Raw genomic sequence first — 14,760 nt, forward strand, 5'->3', positions numbered from 1 at the left:
ACTCAAACTTTCCTAATGCCAGACCTATTGCATTGCAAATGCTTGTTTTTTCTCCGCGTCATTGAAGTGATTAAAAAGATAATCAACCCAGGTCGCTTCGATTACATTAGAGTTGATGCCGGGATGGTTGGGCGGCTGTAGTCTATTAACTGATTGCCAAAACTTGGCACTATTGTTCAGGTTTGCGTCATAGAGGAGCTTCTCCCATAATTCATTGTCCTTAGTTCTTTTGTTAACCCATCTCTTTCGCTTTATTAATGCCTTTGATTCGCGGAGGGTGCGTTGCAGACTCAGGTCGTGTGGTGATTTGCGGAGTTGCCTTAGAGTTTGATTTGTGGTTTGCTTTAGTTTATTAGAGGCTGGACTTTTTGCCGTCTTAATTGGATGGCTGCCATTTTCCTCTGTTTCGGCATGATCTGTTGTACATTTTTCACAAGGGACATGACAAACTTATCCCAACTTTCTAATGGCTGAGTTTGGTTGTCCTTTCCTTGATTAAATACGTCTTTAGCAGTAGATGACATTACCTCTATGTTTCTAGAATTACATCTTATTTGTTTAAGGTTTATAGTTTCATCAGAAACAATGGTTTTGCAGACCTCTGGTGATAGAATCGGACTTGCTTTGAGTCTCAGTTCTTGTGGCATGTGTTCACTGAATTAATTTTTGCCTATTTTAAAAAAAGGTGATTTTTGTTGAACAGGGTTAGAGTTGTAAAGGTAGCGTCTAGCTGAGAGGATACTGTGGCTGAATGGTATGTAGCTGGTGGTGGTTTGTCCCCTTTAAAATGACAGTGTAAAGCTCTCAGGTTTAGATGCTCTAATTCCTGAAGCAGGTACTTCGAGCATCTTGCTGATTTGATGATTTTTGAGGAACCTTGTGCTGGAATTCCCCATGCACCTATTAAATCTTGCGTAGAATCCTCATCCTGGTCGTGCCCCAGGAGGTGCATATAGAAATTACCAGCCATGATGATATAGTCTATATCCTCTTCTTCCATTACACTTTTTGGCTCCATTGCCAGCTCATTCGCTGCTTTTAGTTTTTGTTTTGGATACATGTAAACATTTATTATTATTACTTTCTGAGTGGTCTGATTGAACTTGAGCGTTGCTATTATGGCCTGGATGCAGCTTGGTGCTGCTATGTGGATCTTTAGGGGAAAGATTTCACCTATTTCTGTGAATGTTGCTACAATGATTGTAACCAGAAAGAGAATGGAAAGCGAAGGAACAAAGGCGCGTATCATCAAACCCCCACCACTCCCCTGTTATCCCCAAACCATCCACTTCCTGTTTGTTTCTGCCCTCTAGGCAGTCAGATGTGGCCCATGAGACTATCCCTTATATGTGCATGCCTCCACATTAAGAGATTCAGCCCAGTAATTCCTAAGAGTGGTCATGAGACCTTGGTTTTCCGCCCAAGATCCCCATATGCCCAAATGGATCTTGACAGTCAAAGGGTACCATAACAGCCACAGCCTATGTCTCACGTGACTGGCTCACAGCTTCTGCGTCACTGCTCATCACATTCGATATCTCAGCTGAACAATACACAGCTGACCGCAGGCCAATGCTGCAGCGACAGAAGCTGTTAGAACTTCCTCAGGAGTGCCAGGCAGACAGGGGTGACTGGCCACAGGTCCTCATAGTCAGAGCCATGTGTGCTGGAGGTATACTTTACTATTGAGACCAGAACCGAGCACCAAGTGCATCCCTTTGGCACTTGACTCCCAGGGAAGATGAATGCCAGCATTTGTATAGCGCACAGCTACCTCCGGAGAGGTGTCCCAGCGCTGGGGGCTGTCGGGAAGATTAAGCAAGCTATTGCCCAGAGTCACATGGTGCTGGGCTAACCTGCTGTCGGAGCCGGGGATCGAACCGTGAACCCTGAGGTCCGGAGTCAGGCACTCTGGCCACTGCGCCACACCTCTTCCACAATACAATGACATTTCGGACCCAGTCAGGAGCTCTCAGGCCAGGGATCCGTCGACCGTTCACAGTGCTACAGATGGCCCCTTGGAGCTCCGGGGCCTCCGCACCACAGGGGTTGCGGGGGCTAATGTTCTAATGTTACGCCACTGGGTAGATACTGAGCCTTCAAAGACTTATTCAGTGAGATGGTGTTCGCTTTTCAATGAAACAACATTAGTCAATGAATGTGGGGGCAACCAATGCCATACTTTGAACAGAAAAAAGTATTTTACTTCTGACCCACAACAAAAGGTTGAACATAATTTTGAGAGGGCCTTTCAATGGTATGCAATTACTTGGGTAATAATTATCGTGCTTTGGGAACAGCTTGGGCTGCTTCTTTTAGAACATATATCAAACATATATCGAACAAAGCGATACAAAAGGGGATGATGGACCCAGGATGCTTGTTTCCGGTCCAGGGAAGACATGGCTTGGCAGTTCGGGCTGGACTGTTCCCATGAGGCACAGGGTCAGACTGATTTGCATATGGCCATGTCTGAACTGGGGTGGCTGAGTGAGCCAAAGAATGGTGATGGATTAAACCCAGATCAGGTGACTGGGGGTGAGTGTTTGATTTGCTCAAACGCTCCGTCCATCATCCCCTTTTGTATCGCTTTGTTCGCCCTAAGTTGGCAGGGTATGCTCAGACGTGAGTCCCTTGCTCACTTGGCCACTGGATTCAAGATAGGCTGGCTGATGAGGATTATGAATCCGAAACCGGTCCCAGGATGCTTGTTTCCGGTCCAGGGAAGACAAGGCTTGGCAGTTCGGGCTAGACTGTTCCCATGAGGCACAGGGTCAGACTGATTTGCATATGGCCATGTCTGAACTGGGGTGGCTGATTGAGCTAAAGAATGGTGATGGATTAAACCCAGATCAGGTGACTAGGGGTGAGTGTTTGATTTGCTCAAACGCTCCGTCCATCATCCCCTTTTGTATCGCTCCCGTGGGTATTGACTCTAGAATTGCCTAGTTCTGAAGGGGTTTGCTCCTCCTCTCCTAAGTGTCCTTAATCTTTAATCTTTCAAATTCCAACCGCGACTTTCCCCATAGAAGTTAATGGTGATTCGCGGCTGTGTTTAGACACTGCACGCGTCCCCCGTGGGTCCCCTGTGTCACTACCTTGGTGGTTCCTGGTGTCTCCAGCAGTTCTAAAGGCTCTAGGCCTTGTATCTATGTCAGTCGTGGCTCAACGTATATTGTGCTAATTTACTGTGTGCTAAATAAATAAGTTTACTGAATGTACTTTTGCCTCTATCCTCATAAAGAGACAAGAGGGATGTGTTTAGAATAAATACATATATTTTATATATATACCTGGTGTGGTTCTCTTTTCATTTGGTCATTCATGAGATTATAGACTGGTAAAACAAGCTGCTTTACATTCCTTCAAGACTTAGCCTGAAGGCTGCTCTCCACACCTACCACTAGGATAGTTTTTTATATTGGTTGTCTTTAAACCTGCCATCAATAAGGGTCGTTTGGACTTGTGCAAGGTGCCCACTAGAATTGTGGACAGCATATGCCAAGCCAACTTCTCACACTGATCTCATATCTGCTGTAGTGGAGTTGTTAGTCGATACCTTACAAACACCAGTGACAGAGGAAGGGAACAGTAATGTTGGAAGTACCTCAGTTTCCCTGAACTGAGATACACAAAGTAGTGAACCTCTCGGAAAACAAATCATCACTATGCTCAGCTCCTTAGTTCTCACCTGGCACTCAACCTGGGTTCTTTTTAGAACCTTCACCCAGTGGGTCAACACTGGCCTCCGTAGCCACCGTGGTGCAGGGGATGTCCCAAGCTTCAGGGAGCCCCTCAGCATAGTACCCTGGCAGGAGAGCTCCTGATTGAGTCCAGAGGGGGCCCCACCACGTACCTTGCATGGTGGTCCCCTCAAATTTCATTACGCCACTTCCCTCAACCACATGATAATCATGTGGCATGCTTCATTATTGGGTCCTCACCTGGTGAGGTACTCACCACAGATGCGCTCAACCTCGCAGTGGGAGGAAGCACTTTAAAATTCGCTATGTTTTAGTGGGAGATTAGGACAGAAAAGGTTCAAAATGTTTCCAGGGACCCCTAACTCAATACTTTAATTAAAGGGGCCCTGTGATATCGTTAAAACATAGCATAACACAAAGAGACATTTACTGAACAGATGTGCCTGTTCTAGGCCGACATGTTTCATATGCTTCGAAAGCGCTAAAATTTGAAAATAGCGGCTTTCGTGACAAAGCCAGCTCGTCATGCGCGCAGCGCAGGTAACGCCCATGACGAGCTGGCTTTGTCATCCGCATCAAAGGGGTTAAGACCCTTGTGCTCCTAAACTATACTTTGCAGGAGTTATGCATCTGCATGCATTCCATGCAAGATCAGGAGAGATAGTTACCCATCTCAATTATACAGGGCAAGTTGATTAAAAAATTGATATTATCCACTTCAATAATCCTAAAAAAGGAGCAGAAACACAGAAATAGAATCATGGCTGTATTAGAATATGGGTAGTATAAACAATACACCCCATCCTCTGCACTCTCAAATGGAGAGTTCTCCAACATTAGATATACCCACATCTATAAACCGGGATAAGTGACCTGGTGTGATTTAAATTACCTGTAACAGCTAGTGTGTAAAGAACCATGCAGTCATCTAATTATCCAAGTGCATTCACACTGTGCATCGCATATCCACAAACCAAGAGAAGAGGAAATATATAAATGTAATCCATCAGACTACTAGTGTTTTTCTGGATGAGGGGGCATACATGGCAATGGAGATTATCCAGTGTTCATGTAACAAATTTGGGGGTTTACTGGGATCAAAGGTCACACACTGTAAAAACATCAGAGTGCTATCCCTATATATACCAACAAATGACCCAGGAGTCAGGGACATTACTTACTGCACCAATGCTCAGTTGGACCTTCCCAACCTAGCTTCATAGGCTGCATCTCTTGAATGTGGTGGAGAGGCAGCTCAAGCTCGTCCTTAAATAGTGCAATTTGTGCTCTTATGATTCCTTACATGTGGAATTTTTTGAGAGAAATGGCTACTAACTGACGTGGATAGTGGTGGCCATCTTATAATAAGCTAAACTGATAAAGGTACTACTTTTTATATCCCTATTCCTAGGTCCAGGCTTGGCATTAATTGCTTCTGATAAATAAAATTAATTATCCGATCCTTCCAATCTTGACCCAGAGACAGAATAATTAATATGGATTCTAAAAATGCAGAGGAGTGAACCATAAGTATATACATAAACAAGAAGGCTTGTGTCGAGGCTAGACCGTTGTATTCTCTGGACCACCCTAATGAGTGGGGATTCTTGAAATTCTCAGTGGACCTTTTAGGAATGTGTTGGGCTAGAACGAGAGATAACTAAACATGAGAATGTGGCGGCCATCTTGAAATTCTCAGAGAGGCAACTAATACTGCTTGGTATAAAATCTTTATTTTTTTGAAGCAGAATAGTAGTCATTTAGAAGATTAATAATACACTACTGTCATCTAAGATAGATGGAAATAGGCTAATAAGGTAAATTCTAATTCAGTGTGTTCCCAGGAAAAACTAAAAAGTTAAATCTAGATTGTAAGCCCATGGCCAATGGAATGTCCATGTGTCTCAGATATGTCCCCCTAGCACTCTGTGTGTGAACAGTATGAATCATTAACTATCAGTATGCCACAATGTGAGCCTGAGGACAATCATTTTGTGACTCCTTCCATAGAAACCATACACATTAGTTCAGCTAGGTCCACCAAATATTGTCATTCAACCCAACCTGTATATCCACCGTTGTTATTTTTCTAAAAGTAGTTTGCTCAAGTCAGTATTGGTTTGGTAAAGCTGTATGTGCTCTATAACAGTTCAATGAAAATCATTGGCAGTTTGGTTTTCAAAAATGTAATGTGTGGCCATCTTGGTGGTTGCTCTCCTACATAGGAGACTACTCCTATGCTCACTGATCTTCAACTCTATCTTCATTGTGGTCATGTTCACATATTTCTCATTACACAGGCAGGTAATCAGATACACTATATTCATGGTGTTACAATTGGTGTGTCCCTTCTGTAGCCACTTGTATGTTAGTCCCAATTCCAATTCTGTGCACTTCTTTGTCAAATGGCAAACATCGCATCCAATACATGGGTGATTTCGCATGACAGGTGGGAGATTTCACAAAGTTGTATTTGTGTTCCTTACAGTGACTAGAATTTTTTGGCAAGTGTGTCCTAAGGGATCACGTAAATTTCTGCTGCGTTGTTCGCAAACAGAAGTTTAGCCAATTGTAGTGCCTCAGTGTTGAGGATAGACTAGTTCCTGTTAATAACCTTTTTGACCTAATTGGTGGCCTGGCCATATGTGATCACACATACAAGTTGTTCAGTCTCCTTTTTAGCTTTCCCCTAGCGAGGCAGCGTATGCGCTGCTCGCTTGCGACACTTGTGTCGTCAGTTTTGCATTGGAAGCGGGGTGGAAACTCCACCCATCCTTCTAATTGGGGCGTGTCAAAAATGCCCTCTTTTCATTGGAAGGGAGGCATGTTTGTTCCCTCTCTGTCTCCTGTTTGCCGTGCCTGCCCGGACAGGAGATGTGCCCGCCGCCTCTTTTGCTCTCGGCATTTCAGGCATTGTTTGAGGCACAACGTGTGCATGTGGCTTTCTCTTTTGCTTCTCGGTGGGTCACTAAACTCTCACGGTGACAGCTTGTTACTTTATCGTGCTTCTCACAGCTGTTCCAATAACTGGCTAACAATCCAGAGGTGTGCTAAAGACACCCACAAACACACAGCTGTCTTGAGCCCCACAAGCCGCGGGATGTAGAAGTCTGAACTTTAAAACTCCCACAAAGCGTTGTCAAGGGCATCCTTCTGTGACAACAGAAAATGAGCCTCCCCGTACCATTACTTCATAATAGGCAGCCATTAAGGAGTGTCCGTATGCTCTCAGCTCCCTCAGTGCACTGTGCGACTTGAGAGGTTAACTCGTAGCGTGTCCGCAGTGTGATTTTCAGCAATGTGGGAAGAATCGTTGTCATGAAGATTGTATTATAGTATACGAATGTATGTGTATGGCTTAAATGCAGCTATCGAGATAGAATGTTTGTGTCCTGAATTCACTGCTTCTTTTATGTATGCCATTAACATATAATTTATAGTATCAAGTCCATCATGCCATGAATCCAGATGTTATATGGGGAGCCTGTTCACCGGTGTTGGGTCGGCCAGATTTTTCAATCATAGTCTAAAGATGGGTTTTTATAGTGAAACTGACTTTTGCTTGCGGATGGGTATGGTTTGGTTTATTACATTTTATGTGTTTTATTTATTCAGTTGTATTAATTCCATGCAAATATTTGAATTAAAAAGTATAAGAAGTTAATAATATTGTTTCCATTTTAAGCGAGTGCTCCTCCGTTTACAGATATATATTTCCTCTAATGCTTTTTCCTTGAAAGTAGAACTTTCTGTTCCATCAAACCATCTAATCATGGTTGCTCTTAGTCAAAAATACACTTTGAGAATACACTTAAAACCTAATTTAAGAAACCTGAACTCCCATTAGTAGCTTATTTTAGTTTATATTGTTCAACTACCTTAAAATGCAACTCTGGGCATCTAGGCTCTTTACTTTGTTGGCAACATTTCCTATTTTAATCAAGCTAAGTAACAAACAGTATGTCTGTTGCTGGGTTCCAGCGGTTTGGCTTTGTCAGTGCTTGTTTTTTTGTCACAGTATTTGTAAAACGTTATCTTTAGGAGATCTGTTGAGCCCTTGACAACATAAAGGAAAACATTGACTAAAAGCAAAAATATATTTTTTGTATCACAATGTACGCATTGCTATAGTTGTCCCTGGCACTGAAGGGAACAACTTAGTAAGCGGATATGTACCTGGTGAAAGGGAAAATGTCCCCACTCACAGTGAAGTTAGCCAGTGGCTGAAGTGTACTAGCCAATTACTCCACACTATTTGTTCTAGTGAGTGGAAGCAAATATGACTAACAGCAGCAGACCTATAGATCAAGTAGGCTAGCTGGGAGCCTTTTTGTGGATGAATATTTTATATCATTTTAGTAAAATCAAAAGGTCTTTGCTAACAGCACACCCGAATGAGCATTGGCAATGCCAATAGATCTGGTAATGGCTGCCTGCTTTTTGGCTCTGCCAATGCTTTTTGTGGTTTGTCATGGTTTTTGTAAAACGTTATTGTTTATTTTTGGGATAGCTGCTGGCTCATCGCCAATATGAAAAACAAACATTTACAATGTAATAGGTTTTGCATTTACACAAGTTTGAGCTATTGAGATTGCAAATAACAATGCCTTTTATTTTTGTTTACATTTTAAAAACATAAATAAAAGGCATTGGGCCATATGTATCAACACATTTCCCCATAGACACAGAATGGGCAAAACCCTTTGATACATCTGGCCCATTGTCATTTACAATGACAATAGCTTAAACCCGCGTAATTGCGAGACCTATTGCATTGCAAATGCTTGTTTGTTGTTGACATGCTCTATGAAGGTGCCGCTGTTGTTGTTGCTGGCACGTTCTAGAGACTTCTAGGTGATATACTCTGGATAGTGCCGTTCCCTGAATTTTATACACAGGTCATCAGCTTGTCATTTGAAATCTCTTATCTTAGTTCAGTTCCTCTGAAGTCCTAAAAGTTCCCATTATTGCAGGTTCTTCCATAATGGGCGGTGTGAAAACTCTTGCAATTCAGGAGGCTATTCCTGCCTGTTGTTTGCGGTAGGTGTTAGCTAAGGTCCCCGTTCTCATGTCTGATGATGAAGTCTAGAAAGTGGAGAACTTCTCACTCAACAGTATGTGTGAATTTTAAATAGTCATTCTGATTGTTAAGCCAGGTCATGAAATTCAAAGCCACCTTCCCTAATGAGTAGTACATCATCAATGTACCTCTTCCACAACTTTATCTCTCAATGGATTCTGGTCACACAGGATTCTATTTTTCTTTAGATAGTTTGCATAGAGGCATGCTATACGAGGGACAAATGTACTGCACTTAGATCTCTTGCGTGGCCGTAGGTATAATGTCCCATCATATTCAAAATAATTCCTAGTGAGAGCAAGAGCAATGGATTGTAAGACAAAATGGCTAGGGGTGTTTTAAGGTCAGGGATGGGAAAATACCAGTTCTTCAATTACCCACAGTTTCTCTGTTTGGGGCAAACTAGAACAAAGACTTTCTACATCTATTCAAATCAGGAAATGTCTAGAGGGGTCAAATGTGATATCCCAAATCTACAGTAAGAAGTCCTTGGTATTCCTGATGTAGGTGGTACTGCCTTCTACCATAGATCTCTGAAACATGTCACTGAATTTAGAGAGTGGTTCTAGTACTGGCTTAAAACCAGATACTATGGGATGACTCAGTAAGCACCTTAACCCTTCTCCACTGTGACAGGACAATGGTTTCCAGTAGACCAGTAAAGGCTCACTGGCTGTCAGTTTCTGCCCCTTACTTATTCGAAGTTTAAAATCAGAGTTTTGAACATTTCACAAGTGCAACTCTGGGACAGGTTTCAGGCTGGTCCTGCCTCTTACTTATTCCTTTGAGACTGGTCCAGTTACAGTTGCTCTGGTGTCTGTAGGAAGGTGTGTGAGGTTTGGAGGCTCTTGACAGTGGAGACCCACACCAAAGGCACGAAAAGGGAAAGACTTCCTCACTAAACTACCACTGAACCTGGTGTGGGTAACACTTTTAGCCAAGAATGAAGCCTGGGTGGACTAGTGGTTTTACCACACTACAAAGAGACCCTCTGCCTCCTTTCCACCACACCCTAGGACCTAGTTGACTACAATGAACATCCTAAGTGCTGTGGACAAGACCTGCAAATCATGTCACAGTTCAGAGCTCTCTAACCCTCTGCCAGAGGATCCACTACAGTGCAGGAAATCAAAATGGATTCCACCGCGGCCACATGTAACATGCACAATACAGCAGAGCCTACGATGCATACGCTGGTTGCACTCATGATTGTCATCCATATCCCACATGGATGGAGTGAAGGGCCCAGTGCAGGAATGGGTGAGTTGGAGGGTCAATTTCAAACACAGGAGTGCCAGTAGGCAACTCTCTTTTGCAGGCGACATATAATAGCGCCTGTCCTTTTGCTCAGAATGGAGAAGGTATGTCGGCATTCAGCAGACTTACCTAAAAGAACTGAAGCACTGAAAGAGGCGTTTTGCATCATGGTAGGGTCACCTCTCACAGTCTACGGCTACTCTGACCTACACTTCATGAACACTGCTGTGACTCAAGGTGGGATCTTTGCAGTAGTCTTTTGATGTCATCACTGTCAGTGCATTCCAACCCAATGAGCTGTTGGTTGTCATGTTTCGGAAAGGAGGTGGCACATAGTTTGCCCCTACAGGTCAAAGAGCCCTGCTCAGGGTCACTTTCAGTGTCACATGAATCCCACAGCATGCATGGATCATTGTTTCTGCTTAAGTGAAAAACAAGAAAAAGTACAGTGTAATACTAAAGGGAAAGCAAGGTAGGGGTGAACCCTCTCCAGATCCACTCAAGTAGCCCTTTCTGTTCCAATATAAGCTTTTTGGTACATTTATAGGACAAGATGTGCAGGTGGTCAGTGGAATACATACCTCACCTATTGGCAAAGGCTCATGTAGGGCTTCACAGTAGTAAGAAACACCACAGTTATTTATATTTGGTTGTATTACTGTTTCTGTAAAACATTCATATTGATCAGTGGCTGGTTTGGAAATGTATAGTTAAATTTGAAGTAGGGACATTTAGAGTGAGGTGGAACAATATAAGAGATATACATCCTTGCCTGCTTTAGAACAGAGTGGGAACTACTGGTTGACCAATCTTGGAGCCACTGCAGACAATCAAAAGTGGAGACCCGTCCCCCACATGGGGTTTCAGCTTACATGCTTCAGAAGACCGACCATATTTGAGGTGTCCTCCTGATACATATTTTCCCTGCCTGTGTACACTGTGAGAGGCATGAATGCCATAGGCAAAGAAAACAACAAATAGTCCCCACACACAGGCAGAAAATCTCTTATGCACCTGTCATTGATTTTTCTTTTTCACGAACAAACTGGAAATATTTGTAAGTCTCTCCAAAACCTTTTGTATCTCATTACATCAGTGAAGATTGCACGGCACTACATTGTTACCTATGCTGTAAATTTAGCAGGAGCCGGGAGGCTTCAAGAGAAAGAGAAAGAGGAAGGGAAAGTGATAGTAAAGAGAAAGCAATCAGAGAGGGAAAATAGAGAGGAGAGAAGAAATGAGCGAGAGTGGATGGATGGAGTGAGAGTGATAGCGTAAGTAGGCGAAGAGAGATGGGCTTGCTTGACCATTTTTCCTATCAATCAATCAATCACGACATTTGTATAGCGTGCTACTCACCTGGAGGGGTCTCAAGGCGCTGGGGGAGAGGGTGACTTTACTGCTCGAAAAGCCAGGTCTTGAGTTGCTTCCTGAAGGAGAGATGGTCCTGGGTTAGCCGGAGGTGGATGGGGAGGGAGTTCCATGTCTTGGCTGCCAGATAGGAGAACGATCTTCCTCCGGTGGGTCTCTGCGGATGCGTGGAATGGCGGCGAGGGCGAGGCTGGTTGATCGTAGCTGGCAGGTGGGAGTGTAGAAGGTCACGCGGTTGTTGAGGTACTTGGGGCCCAGGTCGTGGAGGGCCTTGTGTGCATGGGTGAGGAGTCTGAACGTGATCCTCTTGCTGACGGGGAGCCAGTGTAGGTCTCTCAGGTGGCCGGAGATGTGGCTGTGTCGGGGGATGTCCAGGATGATTCGTGCGGAGGCGTTCTGGATGCGTTAAAGTCTTTTCTGAAGTTTGGCTGTGGTTCCAGCGTAGAGGGTGTTTCCGTAGTCCAGTCGGCTGGTGACGAGTGCCTGGGTGACCGTCTTCCTGGTTTCGGTAGGGATCCACCGGAAGATCTTTCGGAGCATGCGCAGGGTGTTGAAGCACGATGATGAGACGGCGTTGACTTGTCTGGTCATAGAGAGGGAGGAGTCCAGGATGAAGCCCAGGTTACGTGCGTGGTCCGTTGGCTTAGGAGTGGTGCCCAGGGCAGGGGGCCACCAGGAGTCGTCCCAGGCGGAGGGCGATGACCCCAGGATGAGGACTTCAATCTTGTCTGAGTTCAGTTTCAGGCGGCTGTTCTTCATCCACTCGGCGACGTCTTTCATCCCTTCGTGTACGCTGGTTCTGGAAGTGGCGGGGTCGTTGGTGAGGGAGAGGATCAGCTGGGTGTCGTCGACGTAGGAGATGATGTTGAGGTTGTGTTGGCGTGCGATGGCTGCGAGGGGGCTCATGTAGACGTTGAAGAGGGTTGGGCTGAGTGATGATCCTTGTGGTACGCCGCAGATGACTTCGGTGGCCTCGGATCTGAATGGGGGAGGTGGACTCTCTGGGTTCTTCTGGTGGACTTCCTAGGACTGCTTGTTGTTCCCCAGTCAAGTCCTGGTGTCAGAGGCACATGAAGTGGCCTTGGTGTTTCAAAACTGACCTCCAAGGGCTCCAGCAAACCGGGGAAATGCCGGGTGGAATAAAAGACCTGCCTGTCCCTGACACAAAAGGTAGTTTGTTAGAGAGTTACTAGGCCCTGAAGGAGTCTGCAATAAGTCTCCAGCCTCAGCAACATCTGTAATAAAAGTACAGCTGCAGTGTCTCCCTCATCCATATATTCATCAGTGGAGAGTACAAGCCAGAAAGAAGATGCAGTAGGTAAAGCAGCGACTGTTAGGTATATTTCCCTTTGTGTCCCTAGGTGCTCTGACTCCTTGGAGGGTGGAGGTGTTAGGGTTTGAGAAGGAAGACTCCTCACTCAATTGACTGCCAAGTCCTGGCACTCACCTAGCTCAAGATATACTGGACAAGGCTGCTATAGTGAGTGGCTTCACAGTAAGTTGCCTCGATAACACAGCAAGACTTAAAATTACACAGCATAGCGTGTGTTTGTAAACTGCATGTTCACCCAGGAGCACCTGGTGCTAAATAACAGTTGTTTATTGTTCGCTGAGTCAATGACACTCATTTTATCCACCTCGTGGAAAATGAAATGCGAACAGGCCTGATTCTAACCTATATACGGAGGTCAAACACAGAGGCCTGCAGCGGATGCCTTAGTTCAGGGAGCCACCAGACCTTGTACCGGGAGGAGTGATTACGGACAGGAGGCTATATCCTCTGGGTCTGGTGGCACAGTGGACTAATGCATCCGCTGCAGGAGACTACGCTTGACCAGAGGGTCACAGGTTAAAATCCAATCAGTTGCCGTATTATGAACGTACCCTGGGGGCGCAACAGGCGTTTGTGCCTGCTTTGCGCGCCCCTGAGTCACTTTGTTATTACAGAAGGGACCGTAGACGCTTGTGCAGCCCCTTTTGTAATATCAGTAGTGCTGACAACATAAGGCCCAGAGCTATCTTCAGGGACATTCCTTCATTTGCATGGGGTCATGCCCCATGCAAATGAGGGAATCATTTTGCCTGTGCGCTCATGCCGCATTACAGCCGCGGGCGGAGAGACAAAGGAGCTCTCAGGAGACCCAATGACAGTGCACCACCCAGTGCGCCTCCTGGTGCCAGCCCTCTGGAGGGGTGAAAGGAATCCCATACACATGGTCAGCGCTGTTTAACTCTGGGTGCCATCTTTCCTTATAAGCCCCTCTAAAGACAAATGTGTACCTACACCCTAACCAGCTCACCAAGTGGCAGGGCTGGCTCCTCAGCAGTGTTGGAGGAGCATCGCGCCACTGGCTCAGAGCCAGAAGCTGAAAAATAAAACTATATTCTATCATTGTTTTATATTTCACATGCTGGCTGAGCCAGTGTGCATAGGGAGGGGCGGGCCAGGGCCATGGGAGGAGGAAGAGGAGGACTGGTTGGTGCACTTATTTAGGTCCATGTGTGTTTGGCTGGCCGTCTTAGGCCAGCCAAACACACATGCGCACTTAGGGTCTTCCAACCCAGATGTATTGAACAGCCGGGCTGGGGAAATAGCACAGAGTCGCTGTCCTGTGTTGAGCATCAAACCAGCCTGCTCAGGCCAATCCCCGTGCTGCTCTCATAGCTTGAAAACAGCATGGGGATTGCACAGGAAGTCTGTGATGCTGTCCCCGTTTCTGCTGGGACCAGGAAGAACAGTGAGACGCGACTCTACGCGGGAGGCGGCCAGCACCTTCAGGTAAGTTCCTTTTTAAAATAATGAATTATTATTATACTCCACCGTGCTCCCCATGTCATGCTCCCCCCGCACCCACTGCACCCGCCCCCACCACTTTTTGTTTGTGGTGGCCGCCACTGCCAAGTGGATGCTACTTTAGAGTCACTAAAATGATTATGCAGGACACAAATGTCACAACTTCACTTACCACTTATAGAAATGGGATTCTTGCATCTGTTCTCTATTCTGTTCTTAAAAACCTTAGGTGTGCATCCCTGGGTAAGACAAATATTAGTACAAATATATAATCATGGTGACCCAGGTATAATCTTTATAATTTTTGGCCCGATCTGCTTTACCGCTAACTTAAAAGTATTGTTTTTTTCAGAAACGGCAGGTCTCTGGCCTGGAAGAGCAGCCAATAAGCTATAAATGAAACAATGAAGTAGAGGGAGGAAGGAAATCCCTGCCAAACCTGAATGGACTGGAATGGGGAAGTCAGCTTTCCGAAGTCTCCTAGGATCACCACAGTGTGTTCACCTGGTCCTTAGTCTCCTTCTATTAATATCCCTCTGCAAACAGGGTAAGAC

General features: G+C 45.2%; 1 protein-coding gene across 5 annotated transcripts in view; it reads left to right on the forward strand.

Moving 5' to 3' along the window:
• Positions 1-14,760, forward strand: part of HJV (hemojuvelin BMP co-receptor) — a 90,484-nt gene that overhangs the window by 45,966 nt on the left and 29,758 nt on the right. For all 5 annotated transcript variants that reach the window (XM_086945389.1, XM_086945388.1, XM_086945391.1 and 2 more), the window contains one exon: positions 14,559-14,753. In XM_086945389.1, the coding sequence (XP_086801515.1) occupies positions 14,660-14,753 (94 nt within the window). In that variant the 5' untranslated portion in view covers positions 14,559-14,659. The remainder of the gene's footprint in view (positions 1-14,558; positions 14,754-14,760) is intronic.

This window comes from Lissotriton vulgaris, chromosome 12 (genome assembly GCF_964263255.1).
Source record: "Lissotriton vulgaris chromosome 12, aLisVul1.2, whole genome shotgun sequence".
NCBI classification, from domain to species: domain Eukaryota; kingdom Metazoa; phylum Chordata; class Amphibia; order Caudata; family Salamandridae; genus Lissotriton; species Lissotriton vulgaris.